Source organism: Oncorhynchus keta, chromosome 36 (assembly GCF_023373465.1).
Source record: "Oncorhynchus keta strain PuntledgeMale-10-30-2019 chromosome 36, Oket_V2, whole genome shotgun sequence".
NCBI lineage: Eukaryota > Metazoa > Chordata > Actinopteri > Salmoniformes > Salmonidae > Oncorhynchus > Oncorhynchus keta.
In genome coordinates, this window is record NC_068456.1 from 18,579,203 (window position 1) to 18,595,888 (window position 16,686).

Consider the following 16,686-nt stretch of genomic DNA (forward strand, 5'->3'; position numbering starts at 1 on the left):
CGGTGGCCTGGCTGGCACAAAGTTTATAGGTTTATGAGGAGTGGTTATCTTTTTTTTAAAGTAATCATTGCTCTGCATTTCATTCACTTGTGCTTTTTTCACTTTTCAGACCTGCACCCATACAACCCCTGAGACTGCCAAAGACTCATCATTTTGACCCCTGATCTCAAAGAAGATCTGATGGAATGGAAAAGTGGAGCGCTCTATGGATGGAGACCCATATTTGCACTACAAGAATACCAGACCTTTGCAACTTTGAAAGTGTCTCAGAGTTTTAGGGAAAGGAGACTGACTTCAAACCTTGGTGCTGTACCTCTGCTTTTGTTGTCCTCGCTCAGGTACAAATGAACTATTTAATGTCATATTTATTATTACTGTGTGCACAGTGCACTCTGGTAGACCCTATTGACAGTAGCATATTGACACTTGGATCGCTGTTGGTGATTTTTATTTTTTACCCCCAGCAAAATCAGAAGACCAGTTTGCCATATAATGGAGGGTATGTTTTTACATATACAGTTAAGGAGAGACATACTGAAAAAGGTATTTTATTTTTATCCTGTGAAGTTCCTAGAATAATTGGAGAGAAACACAGATTGGGTTCAAGTTAAAGGGAAACAGAGCACTGCATGGAACACTTTGAGAGTAACTTGTAACTCACTAAGCAGCAGTGTTAGGGACTGGGAATTTTTGTTCAGTTTATCATTAATAAGAAGTGCTTTTACAATCAAAGGCGTCCACTCACTTCATAATCAGAAACGGTGTTGACTGACATGTTGGACGTATCAATTGAGGTGTGTTTCGACTAATCCAATTCAGTGCAAAAGCAAGGGAATTGTTCAGAATGGACACATACTTGAGAATTGACTGTTACGTGATCTTTGTATTCATACATAATCTTTATTCATATACAGTTGAAGTCGGAAGTTTACATATACTTTAGCCAAATACATTTAAACTCAGTTTTTCACAATTATTGACATTTAATCCTGGTACTAATTCGCTGTCTTAGGTCAGTTAGGCTCACCACTTTATTTTAAGAATGTGAAATATCAGAATAATAGTAGAGAGAATGATTTAGTTCAGCTTTGATTTGTTTCATCACATTCCCAGTGGGTCAGAAGTTTACATACAGTCAATTAGTATTTGGTAGCATTGCCTTTAAATTGTTTAACTTGGGTCAAATGTTTCAGGTAGCCTACCACAAGCTTCCCACAATAATTTGGATGAATTTTGGCCCCTTCCTCCTGACAGAACTGGTGTTACTGAGTCAGGATTGTAGGCCGCTTGCTCACACATGCTTTTTCAGTTCTGCCCACAAATGTTCTATAGGATTGAGGTCAGGGCTTTGTGATGGCCACTCCAATACCTTGACTTTGTTGTCCTTAAGCCATTTTGCCACAACTTTGGAAGTATGATTGGCGTCATTGTGCATTTGGAAGACCCATTTGCGAACATGCTTTAACTTCCTGACTGATGTCTTGAGATGTTGCTTCAATATGTCCACATAATTTTCTTTCCTCATGATTCCATCTATTTTGTGAAGTGCACCAGTCCCTCCTGCAGCAAAGCACCCCCACAACATGATGCTGCCACCCCTGTGCTTCACGGTTGGGATGGTGTTCTTCGGCGATGGTCATTATGTCCAAACAGTTCTATTTTTGCTTCATCAGACCAGAGAACATTTCTCTAAAAAGTATGATCTTTGTCCCCATGTGCAGTTTCAAACCGTAGTCTGGCTTTTTTATGGCGGTTTTGGAGCAGTGGCTTCTTCCTTGCTGAGCGGCCTTTCAGGTTATGTCGATATAGGACTTGTTTTACTGTGGATATACAGTGGGGCAAAAAAGTATTTAGTCAGCCACCAATTGTGCAAGTTCTCCCACTTAAAAAAATGAGAGAGGCCTGTGATTTTCATCATAGGTACACTTCAACTATGACAGACAAAATGAGAAAAAAAATCAAGAAAATCACATTGTAGAATTTTTAATGAATTTATTTGCAAATTATGGTGGAAAATAAGTATTTGGTCACTTACAAACAAGCAAGATTTCTGGCTCTCACAGACCTGTAACTTCTTCTTTAAGAGGCTCCTCTGTCCTCCACTCGTTACCTGTATTAATGGTACCTGTTTGAACTTGTTATCAGTATAAAAGACACCTGTCCACAACCTCAAACAGTCACACTCCAAACTCCACTATGGCCAAGACCAAAGAGCTGTCAAAGGACACCAGAAACAAAATTGTAGACCTGCACCAGGCTGGGAAGACTGAATCTGCAATAGGTACGCAGCTTGGTTTGAAGAAATCAACTATGGGAGCAATTATTAGGAAATGGAAGACATACAAGACCACTGATAATCTCCCTCGATCTGGGGCTCCATGCAAGATCTCACCCCGTGGGGTCAAAATGATCACAAGAACGGTGAGCAAAGATTTTTTGTCTGTCATAGTTGAAGTGTACCTATGATGAAAATTACAGGCCTCTCTCATCTTTTTAAGTGGGAGAACTTGCACAATTGGTGATGGACTAAATACTTTTTCCGCCCACTGTAGATACTTCTGTACCTGTTTCCTCCAGCATCTTCACAAGGTCCTTTGCTGTTGTTCTGGGATTGATTTGCACTTTTCACACCAAAGTATGTTCATCTCTAGGAGAAAGAACACGTCTCCTTCCTGAGCAGTATGGCGGCTGCGTGGTCCCATGGTGTTTATACTTGCCTACTATTGTTTGTACAGATGAACGTGGTGCCTTCAGTCGTTTGGAAATTGCTCCCAAGGATGAACCAGACTTGTGGAGGTCTACAATATTTTTTTCTGAGTTTTGCATTTGGTGTTTGCTGAAACTTGGCACTTATTTGTAAGTATTGCTCAAGCTTTCTCCCTTTCCTCCCTACAAACTGTCTGATTTCTTTTGATTTTCCATGATGTCAAGCAAAGAGGCACTGAGTTTGAAGGTAGCCCTGGAACTACATCCACAGGTACACCTCCAATTGACTCAAATGATGTCAATTAGCCTATCAGAAGCTTCTAAAGCCATGACATAATTTTCTGGAATTTTCCAAGCTGTTTAAAGGCACAGTCAATTTAATGTATGTAAACATCTGATCCACTGGAATTGTGATACAGTGAATTATAAGTGAAATAATCTGTCTGTAAACAATTGTTGGAAAAACGACTTGTGTCATGCACAAAGTAGATGTCCTAACCGACTTGCCAAAACTATAGTTTGTTAACAAGAAATGTGTGGAGTGGTTGAAAAACGAGTTTGAATGACTCCCCAACATAAGTGTATGTAAACTTCTGACTTCAACTGTATACCCTAATATTTTAATTGGCAGGGTATTGGATACAATTACAGAACTACCCCAAAGAACAGTATATCTAACCTTGTAATGTTTCTCCACTGGCAAACTTGAACACGTTTACTAATTGACAAATGGTGTTGCGCTCTTACATTCCCTTATTAGTTCATGTTAGGACCACAAACTTGAAGGATATGCTGTATTCACCACTTCACTAAATAATCAACTCTCTTACACACAGCTTGGAGTATTTGCTGGCAGTTGTGCAATACGTAATGCTCCCAGCGGAGCAAAGAGTGTGATATGACCTGACCCTGCCGGGTTTCAGAGAATTACAGCAACACCAAATAATGCAATATAACAGGGCTTGTGGAGGAGTGTGCTACATGAACTATCTTAACTCACTTGATGCTGTAGTGTCAGGATGACTTCAGTGTTGTGAACAGTCCAAACCCAACCTAGATGGTGTCTGATGTTTTATTCATTTCTGTGTTTTCAAAGTTCACTCAGACAAACGTATGGCCAAGTGGTTTGGTTTATGAGGTAATTCCCAGTACTTGACATATTTATCACTATTCATTTGATATTGGAGCTTGGTGTCAGACATTGGCATGCAACTCTCCTTTGAAGTTTTCAAGACTCCCTTTAAGTTTAATTTGTCCATTGAAATATTACAGTCTATTACAGGACATACTCCCAATACCTGTATTGAGTGTTGAGTTTTTGTCCCTTTAAACTTGACCAACAATTTTTGGACTTTTAGATTTCCAGTACATTAAAATGTCCAAATGAAAGTAGAGACTGCTTGCATAATGTTTTGGTCACAATGTTTCATTAAACATAGCTTTGATGAATGCTGAGTAAGAGTGTTCCTCATACTGCTCAGTCCTCTGGCATGGCACGGGGGGGGGGGCGCGTGTGAGAGCACGCTTTCCATATGCAGTTATGACCTCACTCTCATAACTACTCATAAGATTGTTTCAACAGGAGGGAACTTTTACATGTAAAAGCAGTCAGTACAGCAGTAAAACAGGGGCACATGTGGTTGCATTATTGTAGGTGTAAAACAAAATATCAAACCTGGTCTGCAATGTAGTGGGTCATCACCAAAGTACTGGTGTGCTTTAGTTAAATGGATGCATATGTGTGTGTATGCATATGCAATGTACGTCTTGTCGCTCAATATTGTGGAATGCACTACTTACATTGGACTTGCATCAGAAGTTCATTGCATAGTTGCATTTACACTTTTAGTAAGCACTCTATGTGTTACAGTTTTACAGATGTAGATATACTGCTATCTGATGTCAGCATTTGTCCGTTTTGGAAGATCTTCAGGTCTGTTCATCTGTGTAAAAGTTGCTTTTTACAAATGTACTGTATTTTTGGGGGGTATAACTATTACATTTTCAAATGACTAGCCATTGTACAGTTAGTGTAAATATAGTATCTTTCAGCAATCATGTTTCTTTTCTTTTATGCTTTATTTTTTACAAGAGCAGTTAGAGCCTAAATAAAGTGATGGTTTCTCCTGTTCAATAAAGTGATGGTTTCTCCTGTTCAATAAAACATGTGTGTTTTATTAAACTCCTCAAGGAATGCGGATTATGGTAAAAAAACTGTGATTCTGGGACAGTTGGAGTACTTGAACATTGAGATTGCAGAGTCAAATGAGGTTTCTCTTATGCTGTTCATTTGATATATTTGCACTTATTTGCTGACTGTACAGGTGAATGTATGCAGACGACTTAACACTAAACATTTTATTACAAATAATAATACATGACTAATTTGCACAGCAATGTGAAATCTCTGACTCCCTCTTGTAGGATGATGTTTAATCAGACACAGTGAGCTCCAAAAGTATTGGGACAGTGGCACATGTTTTGTTGTCTTGGCTCTGTACTCCAGCACTTTGGATTTTAAATGATACAATGAATATGAGGTTTCAGTGCAGACAGTGAGATTTAATTTGAGGGTATTTTCATCCATATTGTGTAAACCACACTTTTTCTACATAGTCCCCCCATTTTAGGAGACCAAAAGTATTTGGACATATTCACTTACAGTATATGTGTATTCAAGTCGTCAAAGGTTTAGTGGTTGGGGACATATTCATAACACACAATGACTTAATCAGGCTTGTGACTCAGCAAATGCATCCAACAAGTTTGTCGTTTGTTTTGGCTGTGTAAGGGCTATTTGACCAAGAAGGAGAGTGATTGTGCTGCATCAAATGACCTGGCCTCCACAATCAGCCGACCTCAACCCAATTGAGATGGTTTGGGATGAGTTGGACCGCAGAGTGAAGGAAAGCAGCTATAAGTGCTCAGCATAGATGGGAACTCCTTCAAGACTGTTGGAAAAGCATTCCAGGTGAAGCTGGTTGAGAGAATGCCAAGAGTGTGCAAAGCTGTCATCAAGTCAAAGGGTGGCTACTTTGAACAATTTCAAATATAAAATATATTTTGATTTGTTTAACACTTTTTTGGTTACAACATGATTCCATATGTGTTATTTCATAGTGATGTCTTCACGACTATTATACAATATAGGAAATAGTAAAAATGCCTTTGAAAAAAAAAAACTTGAATGAGTAGGTATGTCCAAACTTTTGACTGGTACTGTAAGTTAATTTTCCCTAGGTGCTGGAGTACAGAGCCAAAACAACAACAAATGTCACTGTCCCAATACGTTTTGGTGCTCACTGTATCTGTACGGTATAGCGAAACCAAGTCAATCCTTTGGGTCTTGAGGGAATTCTTAATGGTTTATTATTTCATTCATCCTTAAAAATCGGTATACAGTATATGTATACATGTTTCGTTATACAAAACAAATATCCAGATAAAAATACAGGTTTAAGATACAGCACCTGCATACAATATGTTAATAAATAAACAACAGTAATAAAGCTATTAGAATAATAATGCTGTCCACCTAAGCCCTTTAATAATGGACTATACCATCTGACTATACTCTTTAATAATGGACTATACCATCTCTGACTATACTCTTCCGTCCTTCTAATAAACTGATGATATTCTGGAGGGGGGAAAAATGGTAATCAGAATATGCTCATATATTCACTATAACAGTAGCATACAACACAACAGTAATGGATATGGAGAAATACATTACCTCTCTTCCAAAGGCCTTTGCCATTTCAGCTGCACCTGACCCAAACTACAAACACAAAAATATCAGTCAATTCCAGAATAATTTAAATTGCAACAGAGCCCATGCTGTAAGTTGTCATTACCTCGTTCTTCACATCGTGGTCGGCCCCACTGTCCAACAACAGCTGCACCAGCTCCTCATGGTTGTTCAACACTGCCACCTAGCAGACATACTCGTTATACTGACTGCTTGCCTTGTTCTCTATCAACTTTCCTGTCCCATGTCCTATTTCCTAAGGGGTCTCGCTGAGTTTGCACCATGAGTGGCACAACAAAGGTTTGTGAAGAGTGTGAAGTGTACCATAAGTGGTGTCTTGCCATCCTTGTCCCTGGTGTTGACATCAGCTCCGGCTCTGATGAGGAGAGAGGCCACCGCTGGGTTCCCACTGACCGCTGACACCCTCATCAGAGGAGTCCAGTGGGACACGGTGTCCCTAACGTCCAACTGAGACAACAATCAACATGCATTTTAGCCTCAAAATTAGAACTCTTTCACTTCCTTTAGTCTTTGATAATGTGGTCCTTCTGTAGCTCAGTTGGTAGAGCATGGCGCTTGTAACGCCAGGGTAGTGGGTTCGATCCCCGGGACCACCCATACGTAGAATGTATGCACACATGACTGTAAGTCGCTTTGGATAAAAGCGTCTGCTAAATGGCATTTATTATTATTATATTATTATTATATTATAATGAAACTAAGGCTCTGGATAAAAGTAGTGCACTTTAGTGGAGCATCGCAGTGCCAGAGGCCTCACTATAGATCCGGGTTCGATCCCGGGCTGTGTTGCAGCCGGCCGCGACCGGGAGAGTCTTGAGGCGGCGCACAATTGGCCCAGCATCGTCCGGGTTAGGGCGTGGGTTTGGCCGCCTGGGATGTCCTAGTCCCATCGCGCTTTAGTGCCTCCTGTGGGGAGTCGGGCACATGCACGCTGACACGGTAGCCAGTTGTACGGTGATTCCTCCGACACATTGGTGAGGCTGGCCTCGCAAGAAGCAGTGCGGCTTGGCAGGGTCGTGTTTCTGAGGACGCATGCCTCTCTTACAAGACTGTAACTACCATTTGGATATCACGAAATGTGTAAAAAGTTTTCTCTTTTTTTTTAGTAGTGCACTTTACATGTACAGTGGGGAATAAAGTGCAATTTCAGACATGGCCAGCTTATAAAGCTCATAAATGCTGACACCAGTCTTACCTCACAGCCATCCTGGATCATGTAGGCTATGACAGCAAGGTGTCCTCCGTCAGCTGCCCAGTGGAGGGGGGTACAGCCCCCCATGTCCTGGGACTGCCACGTGGCCCCAAATCTCCTCAGGTACTTCACTATGTCCAGGTGGCCAAAGAAACATGCCAGCATCAGACTGACATAGATACAGTAAATGGTCAATCACAAACCTATTGTTCATTTACCCACAACGTTTGTACTGTAAATGTGAGCAAATACAGTAGAAGTCTATATGCAAAGGCAAGGTACATAATACTGTATGTGTTTGCACACCTGTCTTTCCCACTACCGTTCTTCATATTCACGTCTGCACCGTGTTCTACCAATTTGTGAACCAGTCTGAAAAAGATCCAAGTTCATAGAAAAGGTTTCAAGCATAATGGTGTCATTATTCCATTACTCGGAGAGCAAGACTCGCCCTGTAAGGTTTTACCTGGCAAAGCCTTTCTGTGCAGCCACCATGAGAGGAGTGAAACCGTGTTTGTCATTGACGTTCACACTGACTGTCCTGGAGAAAAATAAAGCATGACATTAACCATAAGAGTATCTCAAAATTCTATCCTATAGTCCATCTGCTCATTGCTCACCCAGACTCCAACACTCTGGTCATGTCCTCCTCATCATTCATGTTGACAGCACGGTGGAGGTTCTTCCCACTCATAGGCTCACCTGGATGACATTATATAGGTGTCAAAGAACATAAACGCATATAATTTTGATAAAGCAGATATGTCAACTGAAAGAGTGTTGTGTACTCACGTGTGGTAGAGACAGACACAGCCGGGCTGTAGAGGGACTCCCCAGTTGGTCTTGTGATTCTTAGTCTGTACTTATAGGACGTGCTGGGCTCCAAACTTTCTACAGTGTGGTGACTGCTGTACCCACTGGTGGTGAGCCAAAAGCACAGTTAAGCCTACTCTTAGATTATGTCAATTAGAATTAGATATTATTTTAGGCCCATAGGATGTAATCTATGAATAGCTTATACTCACACATAGATAGTCCCATATGTGTGTGATTTGGGGTCCATCTCTTCTACAGAGAAGCGGGTCCATTTCTCTGGTGAGCCTGTCCGTGGTTCATTCTCCTCTGTCTCCCAGCTCAGGTCAATGCTATGGTGACTGACTTTACCAATGACAGGAGGAGTCGGTGCCTTGAATGGTTTATGGCTGCCTAAAGAACAGCACAGACATTGAAAGGGATACGGTGGGGGTCTGGGAGAGTTGGCCTTAATCTTAACACATTTTACAGGCGAGCTATATATTACAGTACAGAGGGTTGCATTTCTGGCCATGGACACATGATGGCACTACTAGCTGTAAATGACACAAAACAGAAAACTTTCTGGGACTTTGTTTTACCCGTTTTAGCAGACTGTGAACCAGTGAATGATTTGCCGAATTAATGAAGGTTAGGTCCAGCTTGCTGCAACTTTAAGCTGCACAGTAAAGCTAGGTAAAGTACTTAGCTAGCTAACGCGTGACAGTATAGTATAGCTACTAAATTATTTAGCTAACTAAACAATAACTTCACGTTCGCTAGCTAAACCTGCTGTAGTTTGCAATCCTGAATTTCTGAAAACAGTCTTTGATTCAAGACGGAAATCAAAGTAAACCTAAAATTGACATACCTGGATTTGTCATTGTCACAGAAAGCAGTTATCTTGTTGATGGCATTTTGTGGTTGCTATGGGAACCACATGTGGCATGTGCGGGAAAATAAATAAATAATAAATGAATGTGGCATGTGCGGAAAAAACCTGACGAAAATCCTTAGAACTGTTGGACAACCCGGTGTTTTTAATATAGGTTGAAAATATTTAACGTTATATTTTCAACCTAGTTAGTGATTTATCTTTTGCAGTATTCATCTCATTCTATATGTTTGCAACATTGTTGCAAATTCATAACGGTTCAGCTGCGCACACTCCTCCACACAGACCATGTTCTCTATTTTTGTCCTTTCAAACTATTGTTCTCTATTCTACTATGCTTTGGCCTGTCCCATCATTGCCTCATCTGTTGGGACTCTTCGGGATTAAGTGGCCACATGACCAATCCATCCTTCACTGTGTCGCCGGAGCACGTTTAATTATTCAGGCTCCCCCGCTTTGAGCAGGGCAGAGGCATTCGAAGCCATTTTATTTAGCTTGAACAACCTACTTTTAAATTATATAAAATCACTAAACATTCTTCAAATTCATTTTTGAGGCTGTTTCTCAACCATGGCGCAGGGCATAACAACCGGAGAGAAGTATTGGGAGGATAGAGTAGCCTTCGAAACAGAAGGAGCAGGTCAAGAACATGTGGAATATGATGATGCTTTGGAGTTTAATACATTTGACGGACTACCCTACTCCTCTCGATATTACACATTACTGAAGGAAAGGATGGCTCTACCAGTTTGGAAAGCCAAGTGTGATTTCATGGACAAACTGGCCAACAAGCAGTTTGTTATTGTCTCGGGCACTGCAAAAACTGGCAGAAGCTGTCAGGTGAGTTGATTACTCTCTCTTCTGACAATAACTAGGTTTTATCTAACGATACACTGAGTATAGAAAACATTAAGAACATCTGCTCTTTCCATGATATAAACTGACCATGTGAATCCTGTTGAAAGCTATGATCCCTTATTGATATCACTGTTAAATCGACTTCAATTGGTGTAGATGAAGGGGAGGAGACAAGTTAAAGAACGATTTTAAGCCTTGAGACAGTTGAGATATGGATTGTCTGTGTGCCATTCAGAGGGTGAACGGGCAATTCAAAAAATGTGTCTTTGAAAGGGTTATGGTAGTAGGTGCCAGGCGCACTGGTTTGTATAAAGAACTGCAAGTCTGCTGGGTTTTTCACACTCAACATTTTTTCTTGTGTATCAAGAATGGTTCACCAGCCAAAGAACATCCAACTGTGGGAAGCATTGGAGTCGAGTTAGCATCCCAGTGGAATGCTTTCGACACCTTGTAGAGTCCATCCTCCAACGAATTGGCTGATCTGAGGGCAAAAGAGTGGGGGTGTATCTAATATTTGGTAGACTCAGTGTATATTTGTAATACATAATGACTATGGGTTGCATCCCAAAAATCGCTCCTTTCTCACAAATTGTGCACTTGTTCAATTCCCTTCATGGATTTGAAAGAAAATGACTCGTATAAGGGTAGGTGTATTGTGGAATCTCCCTCTAGTTTAGCCCATGTCTATACTAATCTAATGTTTTTACATGTGTGAGAAGTACTGAACCAATGCACACTTCAGGAAAAAATAAAGATTGTCCAACTGGTAAGTGAAATGAGGGGTTTAATGAATGCTCTCATTATGACTGAAGGATGTGAGTAGAGAAAGAAGAATCTGTTTTGACAGTGTTTCATGTTCTTATCATTCTTCCTGTGGCATGCTCAGATCCCCCAGTGGTGTGCAGAGTTCTGCCTGTCTGTCCAGTACCAGAATGGCATGGTGGTGTGCACCCAGGACCACAGGCAACACACAGTGGATCTGGCCCTGCGTGTAGCTGATGAGATGGACGTCAACATCGGCCATGAAGTGGGCTACAGCATCCCTCTAGAGACATGCTGCTCTAGTGACACTGTTCTCAGGTCTGTAAACACTATTTAACACACTGCTCACACACTATTTCACACACACAGACACACACACACACACACACTCTTTCTCAAACACACATCACCCCCCTCTTTCCAGTTTTTATTTTTAAAGAAGTGAACATAAGAGTTGAGGGGCCTCTTTTCAGAGGCTCCATTGCAGTTCCCAGCTCTAACTCTGAACATATCCCTTCTTCACCACTCCAGGTACTGTACTAGCGACATGCTGCTCAGAGAGATGAGGTCAGACCCCATGCTGGAGCACTACGGTGTCATCGTCATTGACCAGGCCCATGAGAGGACGGTCAGTACAGATGTTCTGCTGGGCCTGCTCACAGACATCGCCCTGCAGAGGCCCGAGCTCCGTGTGGTGCTCCTCACAGCTACACACCCAGGACCCAAACTACTGGGCCACTACAGGAATGTCCCACTGATCCAGCTGGAGGGCGTGTGTTCAGCGGAGGCGGTGTATACTGGTACCAGCCACAAGGACTACTTCTGCTCTGCCCTGCGACTGGTTCTGGAGATACACCACTCCCAAGAGGAAGGGGACATAGTCGTGTTTTTGGCCACAACTCAAGTAAGACCTGCTTGAAATGTAATATCCTAGTCTACAGTCTGGGAATGTGGGAGAAGCCATACCATGACAACTGTTGCTTGTAGAAAAGCTTTTCCCAACCTTCTCTCCTCTTGTGTTTTCCCTATCTCAGGAGATAGATCTTGCCCGCGATATCCTCCATCGCGAGGTGGTCAATACATCTCCACATCTAGGGGAACTTCTTCCTATATCGGTGCACCCTGGGCTGGGTGGTACTCTGCCCATGCCAAGTGAAGCGGACGGCCGGTGCAGAAGAGTCTTCCTCACCTCCAGTCCAAACGAAGACCTCTTTTGGGCTGTGCACAAGCTGAACTTTGTCATCGATGCCGGTGTCCAGAAAAGAAACGTGAGTAACATATTGACGAATAGTTATTTTAAGAGAAGCTTTTTAGTAACTACAATGTAATAAATTATAGTTAGTGGTGGTTTATTTAAATGAATGAATGTCTGTCTTTCCTCATTTTCTAGGTTTATAACCCTAGGATCAGGGCGAACTCAGTCGCCATTCAACCTATCAGTAGGAGTCAAGCAGAAAGCCGCAAACAGCTTGTAGGAACAACAGGTATGACAAAGACTGAAATCAGTATCAGTATTACAGTCTGGAGAGTTATGTTCTTGCTAAGCTGAGCGCATCACTTCCCGCAGGGAAGAGTTTTTGTCTGTACCCAGAGGACACACCCCTGCCCAGCGAGACACGCCCCCACATCCTGGAGTCTGACATCACGTCCACCGTGCTCTTCCTGAAGAGGATGGACATCGGTGGCCTGGGCCGCTGTGACTTCATCGACAGGCCAGGTACGGCGAAACAGGCTGAACAAGTACAGGGTCTTTCTTCAGCATTACATTTAATGTATCTACAGTACCAATGTGACAGGACAGCTAAATGTATACATACAGAATGGAGTGATACATCAGTACAATGAAATTACATCCATAATGCAATAATGTCCCTTGATTGGTTGGGTTGGCATAACACCAGTGTTGTTTTGTATGTAGGGTTTTGAGCGCCATGCATCCTGTAGAGAGACATTTTGGGTTGAGCTCAGTTAGTTAGTTTGGCCTGTGTGGTATTGTGTTCCATTGGAGGGCGGTGAGCCATGCGTAAGCTAAACTGACAAGCCTTGTTCTACCGGCATTGTTTTCAGAGTTGACCTGCTTCTGTGAGATCTGGCTCCCTGGGCCTAGTGATGCAGCAGAGGCCATGGAGTGCTAACACTCATTAGAGATAAGAGCTTAGCCAAGCTCTCTCTCTGTGTGTGTGTGTGTGTGTGTGTGTGTGTGTGTGTGTGTGTGTGTGTGTGTGTGTGTGTGTGTGTGTGTGTGTGTGTGTGTGTGTGTGTGTGTGTGTGTGTGTGTGTGTGTGTGTGTGTGTGTGTGTGTGTGTGTGTGTGTGTGTGTGTGTGTGTGTGTGTGTGTGTGTGTGTGTGTGTGTGTGTGTGTGTGTGTGTGTGTGTGTGTGTGTGTGTGTGTGTGTGTGTGTGTGTGTGTGTGTGTGTGTGTGTGTGTGTGTGTGTGTGTGTGTGTGTGTGTGTGTGTGTGTGTGTGTGTGTGTGTGTCTCTAAGCCCTGCCAAGCACTACAGCTTAATGGTGTGCAGCAGGGCAATGTGGGCATTCCACTATAAGCCCCATGATTGGATGACATTTAGATTGAAAGTGTGTGCTAAATTGGTGTGTGATGTTATTATTATAATGTTGTTGCTGTTGTGATGCTGATCCGCAGGATTAGACTATTACCATAATGACCATAACGTGACCGTATTTTTTAGATGCTTATTGCCCTGTATACTCTAGTTTTATTGTTGGAAACATTGTCACGTCCAGAAGTGGCAGTGTAAAGCAAAGCTTCTCAGAACATTTATTTTGCACAGTGATTCACATCTGATATAAGGATATTGAGGATTAAGATTACAATCAATTTAGCCTGCTGTTGTACAACCTTACCAAATAATCTGTTTTACAAGATTGGAAACAAACAGTTTACAGATGATTATCTTTATGAAGTCAGATACTTCACAGTTCTGTCATACACAGTTTAGATTCATATCCACGGTTGTGTTATTTCCACCAGATCCTGAAGGTCTGATGCAGGCTTTAGAGGAACTGGACTACCTAGCAGCCCTTGATGACGATGGGAACCTGTCAGAGATCGGCATCATCATGTCTGAATTTCCCCTGGAGCCCCAGATGGCCAAAACACTACTTGCCTCCTGCGAGTTTGACTGTGTCAGCGAGGTGACCACCATTGCCGCCATGCTGGCAGGTATGTGGGATTTCAACTTGTGCTCTGTGTTCTGTATACTACATTAAATATTCATGTTACCATACACACCACCACGCTGTCGTCATACTGGCGCACTTGCTGACCTCATACAAAGTGATGTCATGTCAAACCTCACATATACTTCAGTGTACAATATTGATGCACTAAGCCCTTCTATCATGCTGCCCCTCTCTTAGCACCAAGCTGCTACCTGGTCCCCTCAATGGAATTGAGGCTAGAGGCCTCTCAGTGTCACCTTAAGTTCCAGCACCCAGAAGGAGATCACTTCACCCTAATCAACATCTACAAGGCTTTCAAACAGAACCAGCAGGAGCCCTGTGAGTTCACATAGGCCTACCTTTAGCCACAAACAGCTTGAAGAAAACTAGGTTAAAATTGGCCATAGACTTGTCATTGATTGATGCTTGTAATGTACATTATTCAAACCTTAAATTCCTCTCTGGTTTGGCGTATTCCAGTTGTCAGTGTGGAGAAGTGGTGTCAGGACTACTTCCTGAGTCTGTCTGCCCTGCAGACGGCTGATGCTATCCGCTCTGAGCTGACTGACATCCTGAGGAGGATAGAGCTGCCTGTCTCCATGCCTTCCTTTGGTTCCAAGGGAAACATAATCAACATCAAGAGAGCGCTGTTAGCCGGCTTCTTCATGCAGGTAATATGGCTTCTACCTTCTAGCATTAGATATCTATTGAAAACTGCTAATACAATGACATTTGAAAAGGTACAATCTACCATTTACTTGGAGTGAGTATAAAATACAGATACTGTACTGTTATGAATTTCAGGTGGCGAGGGATGTGGACTCATCAGGGAATTATTTCATGTTGACGCACAAACACGTGGCCCAAATTCACCCTCTCTCTGCCTACGGCACCAAGACGCCCAAACTGGGCCTGCCGGAGTGGGTCCTCTTCCATGAGTACACCTTCTCAGAGGACAACTGCATTCGCACCGTGTCCCACATATCACCAGAGGAGTAAGTAGACTAGGTCTGCAGATCTGAAGTAACCATTTGTGAAAGATAAACATCAACAAAACAAACATAATGTATAAAAATATAGTATATCAAAGATAATATCCCAAAAAATAATATGCTATAATCATGTGTAGATTCAAATAGATAACTACAGATATTCACTTCAGGGAGAGACAAGAGTTCCCAGACACTACTTTTCCTTTTGGCCCAGGCACATTATAGTCAGATTGTAACTGGAAAGGGTCTTCTTAATCCTGTCCTTAAAAAGGGATTATGGATAGCACAGCTACAGTACGGTTGTCTATGATAATCTCAAACTCATTCAATTCCCACTTAGGTTGCTCTCCATAATTGCAGGTGACCCAATGTTCCTGTGCTATGTTAAATGTGCACTTCAAGTGCAAGTGAATAAGATAACTGTGTGAAATCAGAATGGAAATCCAATTCACCAATGATTCCCACTCCCTCCCTCCAGGTTCATTCAGATGGCTCCACAGTACTTCTTCTTTAACCTGCCTCCCAGTGAAAGCAAGGACATCCTCCAGAACATCTTAGACAAGGGAGCTGAACACTACAAAGCAAAGAAGATTAAAAAGAGCCCCAGCCTAGAGAGCATACCAGAAGTCACAGCTAGTTGTGTCATACAGTGATTGTGAATGCCTTGGATGGGGATCTCTTTAGAGGCAGAATCGCCCTACTCATTCCCTGGTACATTATATGATCATGCTCACCAGTGTTACTTTTGCGTCATTGAAACTTAGAATCATGGCAAAATGTCAGGCTATAAAAATTCATATAATTCCATTTGTTTATCACTTGCATTTATATATATGAAAAAAGTGACTGTCCAGATTTCCAATGTGTTTGTTTTAGTGATATTTATATAGACAGTCCATGTACCTGTATGTGTGTTATTTTTTGGAACTTGCACTTTAATAATAAATACACCTCTAAAAATGGATGTTTGGAGTGCTCAACCTGAATGCACAACTAGTAAAACAAAAAGCCTATTTTGGGCAGTCCAAAAGCTGGGTGGTTCGAGCCATGAATGCTGATTGGCTGACAACCGTGGTATGTATACCACAGGTATGACAAAAGTTATTTTTACTGCTCTATTTACATAGGTAAACAATGTATATTAGCAATAAGACACCTCAGGGGTTTGTGCTATATGACCAATATACCTTAGCCATGGTACATTGGCCATATACACCAAACCCCCTCGGGCCTTATTGCTTAAATATAAAACACAGCTTAAAACAAGGGTGCATTCTTCATACTTTTCCCTTACTCGCCACTGCTTTTTAACCACCTGTCCCTTTTTCTTAAATTCCTCTAGTCAGTCAGTCACAGACAGATTAGAGGTACAGAGCATCACAGGGAGACAATTTGAGTTGTTGAGCCATTTGCTGTAGAGAGTGTAGAGAGAATGGGTGTGGTTGACCCAATTCAGTGACAGAGCATTACATTATTGTAGCTATATGAGTCATTACAGCACCATGTGACCTCTTTAGTCCTGCAGACACACTTAC

The 16,686-nt window shown here is 42.0% G+C and overlaps 3 protein-coding genes across 4 annotated transcripts in view; 2 read left to right on the forward strand and 1 right to left on the reverse strand.

The window, feature by feature from the left end:
* Positions 1-4,870, forward strand: part of LOC118369744 (disintegrin and metalloproteinase domain-containing protein 12-like) — a 179,301-nt gene extending 174,431 nt beyond the window's left edge. For both annotated transcript variants that reach the window (XM_052498615.1, XM_035754404.2), the window contains exon 23: positions 110-4,870. In XM_052498615.1, the coding sequence (XP_052354575.1) occupies positions 110-164 (55 nt within the window). In that variant the 3' untranslated portion in view covers positions 165-4,870. The remainder of the gene's footprint in view (positions 1-109) is intronic.
* Positions 4,861-9,469, reverse strand: fank1 (fibronectin type III and ankyrin repeat domains 1). The gene is made up of 11 exons (XM_035754410.2): positions 9,334-9,469; positions 8,696-8,876; positions 8,463-8,587; positions 8,291-8,372; positions 8,137-8,211; positions 7,977-8,042; positions 7,674-7,839; positions 6,782-6,925; positions 6,564-6,641; positions 6,443-6,487; positions 4,861-6,346 (listed from the first exon to the last, which is right to left on the reverse strand). The coding sequence occupies exons 1-11, from the start codon at positions 9,344-9,346 to the stop codon at positions 6,284-6,286; spliced, it is 1,038 nt and encodes a 345-aa protein (XP_035610303.1). The 5' UTR covers positions 9,347-9,469; the 3' UTR covers positions 4,861-6,283.
* Positions 9,470-9,612: 143 nt separating this feature from the next.
* LOC118369746 (putative pre-mRNA-splicing factor ATP-dependent RNA helicase DHX32) lies at positions 9,613-16,660 on the forward strand. Its single transcript, XM_035754409.2, has 11 exons — positions 9,613-10,197; positions 11,102-11,295; positions 11,509-11,881; positions 12,012-12,245; positions 12,368-12,461; positions 12,545-12,694; positions 13,969-14,160; positions 14,358-14,498; positions 14,640-14,830; positions 14,964-15,154; positions 15,630-16,660. Exons 1-11 carry the CDS (start codon positions 9,928-9,930, stop codon positions 15,802-15,804), a joined length of 2,205 nt encoding a protein of 734 aa, XP_035610302.1. The 5' UTR covers positions 9,613-9,927; the 3' UTR covers positions 15,805-16,660.
* The last annotated feature ends 26 nt before the right edge of the window (positions 16,661-16,686 follow it).